The following is a 12,748-nucleotide window of genomic DNA, read 5'->3' as shown; positions in this document are numbered from 1 at the left end:
CCCTCCATCATCACCAACATTTTTTTTCCACCGAGGAACGGGATGTAATCATTTTCCCACAATTTCCAGCACTTTACGCACTGCGTTTATCGTCTAATCATCTGTGCGGGCATGCGATGCATTTATCACCGATTTGATGGAAAACAACAGCGCCAGAAAATGAAGATCAAAAATAAGCAAAACACATCTGCAACCATTTTTTACATAATTAAATGTACAACCGTATCGCACAAAACGTCGATTTTTTGCCACATTAATGCAAAATTTCATAGAACTAATGGTGACATACCATGTGTATTCAGTATGTGCATGTGTAATAAATAACTATTAATACAAGTACATATCACGGGTATGCAAATTTTTCCAGATATCAGGATTCATCGTAGACTAGTGGCTGCATAAGGTGGCAGGTTTTCACTGCAGCACACAATAAAAATATTTAAATCTTATTATTCGATGATAATCACGATTAACGAACGATAATAACGATTACGAAAACATATAGTTTTTTCTCTCATAAAAATTGCAGCTGTTAAAAGACGCCACAACTCTGCAGCTAAAACACCTAAGGAAAATAACAAAAATAATTATTAAAAGAAAAAATCATTTTACTGTCATTTACATTTTACAGAGCGAACAAAGCATACTACAAATACCGGTTTTTGATACTATGAGAACCTGCCAAATAAATCAGCAAATTTATTGTTATTTATGAAAAAACAAATCGTTTATAAAAATGCCAGTCGTTTTTCTACGAGAACTTGCTAAATAAATTAGCGATTTCACTATCATTTATGAAAACATAAATCGTAATGCAGATGCCGGTTAAATCGTAATGCAGATGCCGGTTACAATAGCTCTTGAAACAAAAGAACGCAACGACTGGTCCATTCTTCTCCAAAACGGGAAAGCCGGGATCGATTTCCGAGCAATCCCGTTAAGCCTGACTAACCGCGTAAGAGACGCTGAGAAAAAAAGCCAGTGGGATGCAGAGGGATTTGCCGGGGATGGGTATACACTATACAGTATAGTATTTCCCCGTTCTACACGGTAACCTACACTGTCGTCCTTTAGGAGAAAAAAGCCCACAGCGACAAGAGTATCGCTGCCGCATGTGCAACCGTTCATCGTCACAGCAGGTAGACGAGCGCGTGCATGTTGCCAGCGACACGGGTGCCAGCAGGATCACTCCCACCGGGCAACACGGCCCCCCTTACGCAATGCAGCACCGCGCTTACAGTTAATACCTTTCGCCGCGCGGCAAAAACAATCACTGATAATTGGGCATCACATGAGCGAAAGTGCACCGCGCGTCGTCTTTGCGCGCTACGGCTACGTACCGATGAGATGGTCTTATGTAAAAACTTAAACAGTTCCCGAATTTGTACGGTTATATGTTTGTGTAGTCACTTCAGTGCGGAAAATGTATCCAACACGCGCAAAAATAACGACACAACAAATCGCCAGGTAAGATAATTAAGATAAGTATCCCATTACTGAGAATTTTTATTTAAAGAAAATACTAACAAATCCAAAAGTCATGAAACGAGTATTATGCATTATCCAATATCCGAAAAAAATCACCAGTACTTCACGCTCGTATAAACTGTAGTGCTCCGCCGCTCCTACATTATTCCCTTTAATTTTGAAAATTTACCAAGCCAAAATTCATTTTATTTCATTATTGACATTTAGCAGCTTTTGTTCTGAGTGATTAACTGTTGCCAAAGGAATCCAAAAAAATTTTGACTTTATTTAAATAAAATACTCGCATCACACCAAATAAACGCGCCGGCACTAAATTAATGTTGACAATAAAACTGACTAAAAGCGGAATAATCTATTATAACAAAAAAATTTATGCAGCAACAAAAACAACTACTGTAATAAAACCAAAGCCAGGACAAAAAAATCAGACACCAAATAAGATTACTCATACGTAAAAATTAACGAAAAAAACCCAAGTTTCATACAAAAAAATATATGTGTAGCAATAGCCTACGAATTTTAATTGTAATTTAGTACGAATAAAATTTGTTAGTCTGGAATAGTTATTGCTGATATTTTCTTCGAATTAAAAATATTTATCATAATTTTTCAGGTGATTTCGGGCGGGATATGACAGTTTCTAAAACCATGGACACAAACAAGAGCGCTTAGATAATCTTCCACTAATGCCTGTGACAGGCATTTAGCCACAGAATTCAATAACTCGAGTGCCGAAAAAAACGTCGGAGCAAAGTGGAATTTATCCATCGATCGGCAAACACGCAACATCCACACGCTACACAAATACACGCACACATACAGAGTCACAGGGATCCCCTTTCACGACGGCCTCCGTCGTCCGTTTTCTGGTTTTCACCAGCAAAATCAAACTTGCCCGAAAGTAGGCCATCGATTACGTGACGATGCGCAATCGAACTTTAAAGTTTAAACACCCGACATAACACACCACTACAAGTGATGTAAGGGCAATTTGCCGTTTTTCCTGTTGCCACAGTACAGTTTTCCATTAGGATGGGTCTCGAAAAATAATCATGTAAAGTACCAAACCAACCTGTGCCCGAAACAGCACTAAAAAATTATGAAACATTTAAAAAAATTTTAAACCAAATTACAAGAAAAAACGCAAGAAGAACAAAAATCGTATAAAATCCAGAAACCCCCCACACGGATGACAAGTACAAATCCGAAAAAATAAAAATAAAATTACATGTACATATTTGAAAAATTATGCGCATTTACAATTTATTTATTTACCTATTTAATTATTTTTGGTAAAATCTGTTTTTTCATGTTAAATTTGGCAGGTGAAAGTTCTACTGAATTTGAAAGTAACTTATTCGCTTTAAATAAACAAAGCAAGCAAATTATAGCTTGAATATTCAAAATATCAGTTTGAAATATGTACGCACACAATAATCATGAAACTGCGCATATTCATAACTTGGTAAAAACGAAACAACCTAAATTTTTGAATCCATAGTTCTGCTGAAAAAAAATTATTCTGTGGTATATAAGTAAGAAAATCAAGTAAAATACACAGCTAAAATGAAAACTGACACGAGCAGGTTCGCAGTTAAGCGTTCAACGCAGCACAATCCAAAGCAAATCTCACCGGAGCAAACAACGAAGAGCTTCGTCCTTCCCTGGTCATGATACCATGCTGTCTTCAACGTACTTTTGCGCAGATCGAAGACCCACTGGAATCCTCTCCGAAGTGATGGCTTCCCTAAATTCCTAATCAGACAGTGCAACGCCATGTCGAACAACAAAATAAACTTATACACACTACACAAAACTTAAAGCGTTCCTGAATCCTTAGGAAACGCATGCGTTTTCGTTCTCCTGATGTCCGCGCCATCTTGGGGACTCTTACCTGGTTCTTTGAATTATCCGCAGACGGGAAATATTATTAACAATCCCTTTACAAGTAGTGCACTTGCACCAGAGGATACGATCGGTGTTTGCAGAGCTTGTTCTGCAAAACTGAAATCAAGAACCGTCTATCAAATACAAATACGGTCTGGTCTGAGTTCAGAACTGCGACGCACTGCTGAAATATTTTCACTTTGAGTGCAAGGTGGCTGTCATGTGGTCCGCCGCTCACGGCTGCAGCTACTTCACAATGCCGCCACTTCCGTTTCCGGTGCACACAGCACGTATCAGAAATTAAATTCGAATATTCATTAAACAGGTCAAATTTCGAATAATTAAATGTAAACTATGGAAAAAGTAGGTATTATTCTACAACTACAAGAACGGGAAGCTTTCAGATGTCATTGCCCAGGTGCTTTCGCATGCCAGTCTTTTGGCTCGGTGTTGCGATGCTGCTGCTGCCCAAGCCGGCAAGCCCGCAGCGCAATTAAGCTTAACTACTGTACGGTTTAAGTGTCCACTGTCCAATATACAGATGTACTGTAATTATCCGGAACAATGATGTACTGTACAGATATGCCGTATAAGCGTCACATCTCCAGCCTTTGGCATGCATAATATCTGGACTGCGGCGGCTCTCAGATGTATCATGTTTGCATTGCAGCTGGCTGCTGTTGATCTGATCTGAGTGGTAAGAAAAAGGCTGCCTTAATTAGTGTCGGTTTGTGAAAGTGCCTTGCGAAAACACATTGCAAGCAATTACCACACCAGCACCACAACATTTGATGTAACCGCCAAAGCGCGCTCGAAAACAAAGGGCACAGGCAATAAAACCCAGCAATCCACACATTTCATCAGTAGGAATTAAATGCGATCACCAGCACATATTTCGAGAGCTTCATTAAGCGTTTCTTGTCAAAGTGCAAGCGACAGCAAATTCAAATATTGTCCGTAAAATATCTATATTTCGCGAATATGGCTCGGAATAGAATTAAACGTTTAGCAGCTATCGCTGATTTGTAGCGATTTGAGAGCCGCCGCAGTCCAGATTGTCTTGAAACGGCACACCATCGGCTTCAATTCTAAAACAGTGTGTATAATTATATAATTATACATATGTGCCCAATATATACAGTATCTGCCTATCAGCTTCATCGTTTTTGTTTGAGCGTCCAAGTGTACAGATTTGGTCAGGTGAGGTTCATTATTGACAACGCTTATCCTCACGCACAAAATTTGGTCAGATTTTTCATTTGATATTCTTAGGTTTTACTCGTATAACACATTTTTTATGACGTTGCCGACTGCATATGTACGTGTACTTGTACAGTTGTAAGTACTCATATTCAGTACAGTGTGTCGCATTGATCATCAAAATTTTGGGTGCACTACCGTTAATTTGAAATGGTCAAAACATTATGAGCAGTGTTTAAGGAGAAGTTATACTATGGCAGCAAGATCAAAAATAAGATTTTCGAAATTCTACAGTCGTAATAAGATCACATGTATTAATGGACGAAAGTCAGCCAACATTTGCCATCAACAAAAAAAGTAATCCAAGTTTTTTAATTGCTCTCCGGACAGATTCTCAAAACGAAAGAATGCGACAAAATGCGCATCTCGGAGTGCAAGACGGAAGGAAGAAGAACGGAGTGCAGTGCAAGACGGCTTGAATAGAAGCGGCCGAAAGAACGTCTGTTCCCAGTAAGCGAAGAAAGACAAAAGTGGGTAAGGCTTATGACAGTGGGCTTATGACAGCTTTCCCTACGATGTGTACTCGTACATTTGCATTTCTCATTGTCCGAATGGAATGTTGTGTTTGACCTCGCCTAATTGGCGCAATAAAAGCCGCGATCAATAGCTGGGACCGTAATCGCACCTTTTAGTGACCGCGCGCTTCTAGCCTTCTACACAGCGCCGACCAGTGGTCACAACTGGTGCGGTGGCACTGCAGGCGTAAAAGTGGTAAAACCAGCAAAATCGCAGAACAAAAGAAGGTTCTTCGCCACGTTCTGAAAATTTTTCCAAAAATTATTTCTAAACTCAATAACAATTTGCAAAGATCTCAAAAATTTCTGACATAATTTCATTTGATCAGATTTAAGAAAAATCATTTTCGAGAAGAACTGGAGCGTTTTTGTAAAAAATATTTTATGTATTCTGTAAAAAATAAAAAAAAGTTACTTTGGGTGTTAAAAAGTTTGTTTTTTTCAAGAATGGTTGAGCTTTTGGAAAAAACGCTCCAGAGAACTTTAGTCATTTTAGCAGAGCACATCGCGGCGCTTGAAGGAACAATTTCAAAAATCTGCTTGGACTGTTATTGCTTCCGGAAAAGAACGGCATTTGATCAGTAACTTTTGCATTTTAAATACGTAGCCTAACCGATTTCAGACTTTCAATGTATTTGTATGTGTTGAAAATGTCACAGTGTTAGGTCAGATGTGCAGTTACCAGCGCACGCATTGTGCCAGTGAGAATACTCGAAAAAGGTGGAAATCGGTTATATGATCTCTTCTTAAAGACATTCCCATGAAGCGATTTCAATGAACTACACACAAAATTAAATTTAATTGCGAAACAGTATCGATAATGCGTCCATGACGACATGCCTCATGCCGAAATGGTCGGGCAGCTGCACGCGCCAACTTTAGCGCAACGATTACTAAAGTACTCTGCTTATTTACAGTTTCAGCCGCAAACAAGAAATAACTGAACAAAAATTCGCATGTAATAAATAAAAAAAGCGGAAACACCAAACAATAATTTGAAGAGTTTTGCTAATTCATCGACAACGCTCATAAATTTAGCCAGCGCACTACGATATGCTTACACAATTCTTCTATTGACTGGCTGAATGCTGAAGATGACAGAATGTTACCGCACTGCCACTTGAGAATGACGATGATTCGTACTATTGACTAACTGACTTCTGATTCATTTTCATTGACTATGATTTACAAGGTAATTACTTACCACCCATTCACAGTTTAAATTGATTGCATTTCGAAATTTCAATGGAAACTTTCTGTAACTAAACAATTAAGCAAACACAACGAAAACCGCTTGGAGAGCGCGGTCTTCCGCATTCGTTCGCGTTTAACTTTGGCAAAGGTCACTGGTCTGGACCGGGACCGGTCCACGATGGGCCCGATGACGAAAGGTATTATCGACGTCGTTGAATTCCCACAGAGTGCGCTGGGTTTTAGGCAGACGACCTTTTCTATCGGAAAGAGATCCAGACAGTTCTTTTCCCAGACTTCCAGCAGACGAAACTGCAGATTTGATACTGCACCATCTGAGACTCATTCACACGGCACGAAAATGCTAACGCAGTTATCAGGACAAATTTCTAATTTTTTCAATGAATAACGAATCAGCAATACAACAAAAATATCCAAGATTAACAGTGTAAAACCTTTGTTTCACTCAGGATCGCCGATAAAAACTGAATGCTACAGCTACATAACGGTTTATCCCGAGAATTAGTTGAGAATAACAAAGCAAGCACTACAGCATCTGAATTAAAACAACTGCGTACAACTTCAGTCCGGACAATCCAAACGGCAAATTTACTTCAAACATGCAGCTCTCATTAAATTGTTGTGGAATTCTCATTGAATCAATTGATGGTAGGCAACCAGCCAGCAATTAGCAAACTACGATATTCTTCAATATTTGTACCTTATAAATTGAGCACCGTTCGTGTAATTTGTAAATAACACGATAATGAGATTATTAGAATAATTCTATAATGTACGCATGAATATATGAACATTCATTTTCCATAATATACGAACGTTTCGTTTCACGTTAGCCAGTTTGCGCTTTATTTTCTGAAAATTTGTTGCAGAATGTACACGTGATCATATGTCCGCGAAAAGGGTTCCGCAATGTTCTGCCTACTGTTCTCTAGATTCTGCAAGCGTATAATTATTTACTTATCACTTATCAGTTATCACTATTATATGTGGTTTTTTTGTACTGTTTACTAGCCGAACTTTGTACCGATCACTTCAGGCAGTTGTTGTATGGTATGATTGTACCAAACCTTCCATTAAATTAATATTTTATTAATACCATGCAAGTATGTACGTACTCGTACTGTCCTGTACATAGTTTGTGCAGTTGTATTTTGTACTCGACCCATCATCATTCGATCACACGACTCACACCCTATAGTGCATTTTGCACTAATTTCTTCTCGCATTTTTTACCAAAGCGGAATACAACCACCGAAACATTACACTATACAGAAATCACCAGCAGAATCTTATTTACAGCGTAAGCTGTCCACTGCGGCACGACGCAGCATCCGCAGTGAGCAGGCAAACAGCAGCGGATCCAGGATGGCCTGCAGCGCATACAGAACATCGCCCACGTGACTCAACCCCGTCAGTTCCACATGCCCGAATGTCTGTATCATCCCGTAGACCTTGGACGGAGTCCAGCATACCACAATACTAACCGTCATGGCGGTCAGCACGGCAAACCCGTAGGAGTGGTCGCGCTCGGCCTTACAGGGCGCCACTAGCGAATTCCCCGTCAGCATCGAATTGTACGTATTCTCCAGCACCTTCTTCATATCACTCATCGGTACCTGCAAAGAAACTAGTCGCAATCAAGGGAAAAGCGGTACTCAGCAAACGTTCCAGGTTTTCGGAGCAAAAAAATGAGCACGACTTTCGGTTTCCGCGTCTTAATTCCGACCGCATGCGGTTACGGCTTCTGCTGCTGTTTGAGCTGGAAGCCCTTACGTAGCATTACGCTTTACAGTGAAATATTTAACGTCTTATGCTTCGGTATTGTCTGTGATACCTGGTTGACCGCCAACTGCAGCTGGCGTACCCGGTACTTATTGCGTTTCCAACAGAGGAACGGATAGCACACCACGATGACGATGACCGGGAGGACGTACACCAGCACCTCCAAGACCTGAGCGTAGACCAGTTGGGTCCCCATAATGTGCGGGACGCAGCCCAGACTGGCTTCCAATGTGCGGTGGTAAAAGAGCCCGTCGAGGATGAGCAGCGGACCCGGGAGAAGGTGCGCGTAGATCCACTGGAATAAGCAGGTCAGTTTAGCAAAACGCTTGGAGTGGTGGTTCTTATAGGAGACCGGCGCGAACAGCGCCCAGATGCGGTTGACCGTGACAAGGAAGTGGGCGTGTAGGGTGACAGCGGTGGAGACCCAGTCGCTGTACATCTGCACGTAGCACCATGCTGATTGTGCGTACCTACAATAAAGCGCGCTACTATGTATGGTGCCAAGTGACCTTGACCTTTTTTATACAACTAAACGAATGCCGTGCATGCACCGGTACATATAGTAATAATCAATCAATACAGTTGCATATGGCGTATTGTACGTGCGTACAATACATGCATGGGTTGCATCCAGTTGAATGATAATGTCATCATAATGATAAGCTGCTGAACAACCGCGAAAACCAGCGAATGAATATATTAGTAATATGCTAACATTAACCAGGTACTTACTGATCAAAACAGAGCAGTTGCTCGAATTCTACCAGTATACTTTTATCGCATGAGCCTTTATCTGAATTGCATTAGCTGCTAAATTTGATAAATTTTTTTTATGGTAACTGCACTGTCTGCACTAGAAGCAGTTGAAACTTGAAGGACATTTGTAAAGTACGGTATGAGGTGTACAATCGTAATCTTTTCTTTTATAGAAAACTGGTGACTTTTCTACTGCCAGTCTGAATTAAAAAAGGTTGATTTAAATCGCGAATGCATCGGACTCCGTATTACGTATGCGTGCGTGAGTGCACAGTACCTTACATAAAAATATCTTTGAGCATTTACAGTTTTACATTCTGTAAGCGTTTTTATAGTTTACAATTACGTGAGCATTTACAGTTTTACATTCTGTAAGCGTTTTTATAGTTTACAATTACGTGAGCATTTACAGTTTACATGTATGTACAAACATTTACAATTTACATTCTGTAAGCGTTTTTACCGTTTACATTTACGTTCGTGAGCATCTACAGTTTACATTTATGTGTTGTACATATATACAGTATTTCAACAATTAGTATGTTTAGCTTTGCATTTTACAATTCTTATATACTGTATGTTAGCAAATAAGATGTCTAGCTTGAGGGGTTTTTTAAAAGGGACACTTGTAACCGACCAAAACTTCCGGACGACCAAAACGTCTGCCGGACGTCTTGGTCGACGGTTACAGACACCTTAGATTATCCCAAAACAAAAACAAATACTGCGGATTTTGTCATTCTACCAGGGTATGGCCAAGACGTCCACGATACGCAGTGGATTGGCCAGACAATGCACCAGATTCGCCAAGAGCAGATTGATCAAATAAACGGTGAACGGCGTGCGCAGATGCGGATAGCGGATGAAGAGATGCAACACAAAGAGGTTGGTCAGCAGCGTGAGGACAGTAAAGACCAGCTGGCCAATGGACGGAAAGCTCCAATGATGATTAACCGCATCATATCTGTTATTGCTCGCGTTTGCAGACGAAGGCACGCAGGTATTAAACGCAAGCGTGGAATTAAAGGCATCAGTGGCAAAAATTACAGGATTGCCTGGATTAATCATTAACATAATCCTGGATTATTTTTCGATACTAATAATTTCCTACAGATTAAAATTCGCGAAGCATCAGAAATCCTTAGTTTAAACGTATACGATGACGCCGTAATCGCAATATGGATGCCACGCTGTTGGTCTCCTTTGTGTTGTTGCGGAGTGCAGTGTTTTTGCAGCGATGCGTTGATCTCTCACTATTAACCTGAAATGAGTGTCTTATGTAACTGGTTAGCGCCTAAAATAGGATTTCCTCTTTGATCTCGGTTTGGCGGGATTTGATATAAACTCCGTTGATCACGATAGGTGCGTGTTATGGCAATCAGGATCCGCTGGCGTTTTTTCATGAATGAACAAGATACCTCCACTCAGGCGGCGCTAATGCACAGTGTTTATGACGGTGCTGCGCATACATATACCACGGTTAATAGGATGTTTATGTAACCGGCACTTGTAGGTGTTGCGGCAATCAGCGCGCGTGCGGGATAGGTCGAGTGCTTCCCAGCCGATTAGCACATCCGCCTGCCATCGGGATCCACAGTGTGATTAGATTACCCAATGTTTAACAGGAAAATGTGGTAGTTTATGTAGATGTGGCCATAAACACCCGGTACATGTGCCAATACTTACATAATCTTCCACGTCAAGATTGGCATAACTACCGGTGTTTTTGTGATGCTGCGGGAATTAGCTATCGTTTGACCGGATGTACACCGTCAGGTGCCAATCCATATTCAGTTTGCAGAGGGGGGTTCCTTCCGTCATCGAAGAAATTAAAATAAGCGGAAATGATAAAGTTTGCACACTTCATGAATACTGTGCATCCGTCGACTGTCTTTCTAGTTAATTGTGCGTGATGCACAACAACAGCACAAGTTAAAAGGTTTCGCGAAATGATACGACTATGATAATTATGCGGGAAATAATTTCTTAGTCATTTGTTATGTAAGATAGCGTGTGTCAGTTCAGTGCAGTGCAACGCGTGACCACACATTATGATATTATGATTCTATGCTATTAGGGAATAATATCAAACAATATGGAAATGCCACGATTGCTCTGAGAAACCGATGCAACGCCGCGATTACAATATAGTATCTTCATAGCTGATGGATACATTATAAGATGATGTCAATACTCATCAAACACAACAATTAACAACAAATACACGCCAATTATTACAAAAATTATAGTAAGGTGTTAGGTAGCGTTAGCTGAAAATGCTGCAGATCTTCCGATTTATTTATTAACGGTGCACTTGCAACCAGACCGTTCCTGGACATTAGCAGCGGCTGTGCAACCGGCACCGCATTTTCATTCTTTCGCCGTAAATTTCGTAGTGTAATACTGCTGGCCACAATCTGTCCGAGATGTACCAGCGCCGCAATGGAAAACACGGTGAAGGTTATACCGTCAACGAACACGGGAACGCTGAGCGCAGCGATGACCAGGGCGATGGACGATAGCAATCCGACGATGCTCAGCAGCAGGATGACGGACAGCTGGTTACCGTGTGTGCGTAGCGGTGGGGCATCGATATCTTTGCGTCCAGTGACCACGCCGAACGTTCCGGCGATTACGAAGAGAATGCCCATGGTCAGCTGGGATCCGTACAGGACCGGTTTAGAAATTTCATCCGAGGGTGAAACCGAGGACAATACTGTAATGGAAAGAAGGGTTACATAACTGCAGGCTGCAGCTAACCGGCTTCTATTAACTTTTAAAATTTTATTCTACATAGGTATTAGATACTTTTTACTTCTTCAGATTTTTCTAAAAAAAACTAAATTAATGTTGTAATAACGTTAAGCCGGCCGCCGGAGCATCAATGAGTCGGATTGGAAATACATACTTTGCACATATACTCTGTATATTCGGCATTTTAAAAAGACTGTCAGATCAAGCTACGGTAGCTAGTGTTTTAATGGTTGTCAATTGTAGTACAACGGCTAACTGCTGCACAGCGACACCTAGACTGATATATGTTGAAAAACGTAACACAAACGTTGCACAGCATCTTCAAAGTAATTTTTTTCCCATCTTATTATTTAATTTAAATCAGCGATAAGATAATTTCTAGTATTTATTAGTACTGCTGACATCGGTGCAATCGCTCGCATTGCAGGGATAAATGCTCGAGATACAAACAAAATTAATGTAATAGAAAAGTCCAAATGCAATGATTCAATTGATAGATTTAAGTACAAAAAATAATAAATAAGGTTTTCGATTTTATTATATTTTCAATACATTGTAGATTATTTATATTTGGGGAAGAACTAAACTGTAAGCAAACAGGAAATAAGAAACAGACACAAAAAGTAAGTAACTCTACAGAGTTTGACGCTGGTGGAAATGTAAATTCACTAAGTACTCGCACTGAGTTTTACCAATAATAGCATAGGCGATGGCAAACATTCCAGAGACGGTCTGCAGAACACCCAAGCACAATATTGCTCGCAGATTACTCACTGGAATCTGCTCGGTAGGCATGGAAAATTAATGTGTTCGTACTCTGTAGTAAAAAAAGTTTTCAGAAAATCACAAGCCGATGTTGTGCACATTGCACACTATGCGTAATTGCATATACAGTACTGTAAGTATCTGTATGCTTTTGGATACATCGTCTAACAACAATAACGGTTCATGTGTACTGTTTAGGTACTGGCGAGCGTGATAATTATACAGAATGCGGTGCATCAAAAACACATAAAAAAGCCCACCGCGACCGTTAGTCTTGCAGTCGATGCTGCAGTCTGCAGATGTCTACCGCCGCGGGCGTCGTTCGGCCT

The 12,748-nt window shown here is 40.5% G+C and overlaps 3 protein-coding genes across 3 annotated transcripts in view; all 3 read right to left on the bottom strand.

Moving 5' to 3' along the window:
* The window catches only part of LOC129600879 (uncharacterized), a 37,464-nt gene extending 33,943 nt beyond the window's left edge, over positions 1–3,521 (bottom strand). The window contains 2 exon segments of the mRNA XM_055499512.1: positions 3,122–3,243; positions 3,383–3,521. The gene's annotated coding sequence lies outside the window, so the exon portion shown is untranslated.
* A 4,130-nt stretch (positions 3,522–7,651) lies between these two features.
* Positions 7,652–10,243, bottom strand: LOC129600875 (mu-type opioid receptor-like). The gene is made up of 3 exons (XM_055499508.1): positions 9,646–10,243; positions 8,197–8,614; positions 7,652–7,978 (listed from the first exon to the last, which is right to left on the bottom strand). The coding sequence occupies exons 1-3, from the start codon at positions 9,972–9,974 to the stop codon at positions 7,652–7,654; spliced, it is 1,074 nt and encodes a 357-aa protein (XP_055355483.1). The 5' UTR covers positions 9,975–10,243.
* An 889-nt stretch (positions 10,244–11,132) lies between these two features.
* LOC129600886 (uncharacterized) lies at positions 11,133–12,495 on the bottom strand. Its single transcript, XM_055499521.1, has 2 exons — positions 12,347–12,495; positions 11,133–11,616 (listed from the first exon to the last, which is right to left on the bottom strand). The coding sequence occupies exons 1-2, from the start codon at positions 12,447–12,449 to the stop codon at positions 11,144–11,146; spliced, it is 576 nt and encodes a 191-aa protein (XP_055355496.1). The 5' UTR covers positions 12,450–12,495; the 3' UTR covers positions 11,133–11,143.
* Positions 12,496–12,748: the final 253 nt, after the last annotated feature.

This window comes from Paramacrobiotus metropolitanus, unplaced genomic scaffold (assembly GCF_019649055.1).
Source record: "Paramacrobiotus metropolitanus isolate TYO unplaced genomic scaffold, Prichtersi_v1.0 Parri_scaffold0000201, whole genome shotgun sequence".
NCBI lineage: Eukaryota > Metazoa > Tardigrada > Eutardigrada > Parachela > Macrobiotidae > Paramacrobiotus > Paramacrobiotus metropolitanus.
This window is presented reverse-complemented; position numbering and strand designations above follow the sequence as displayed.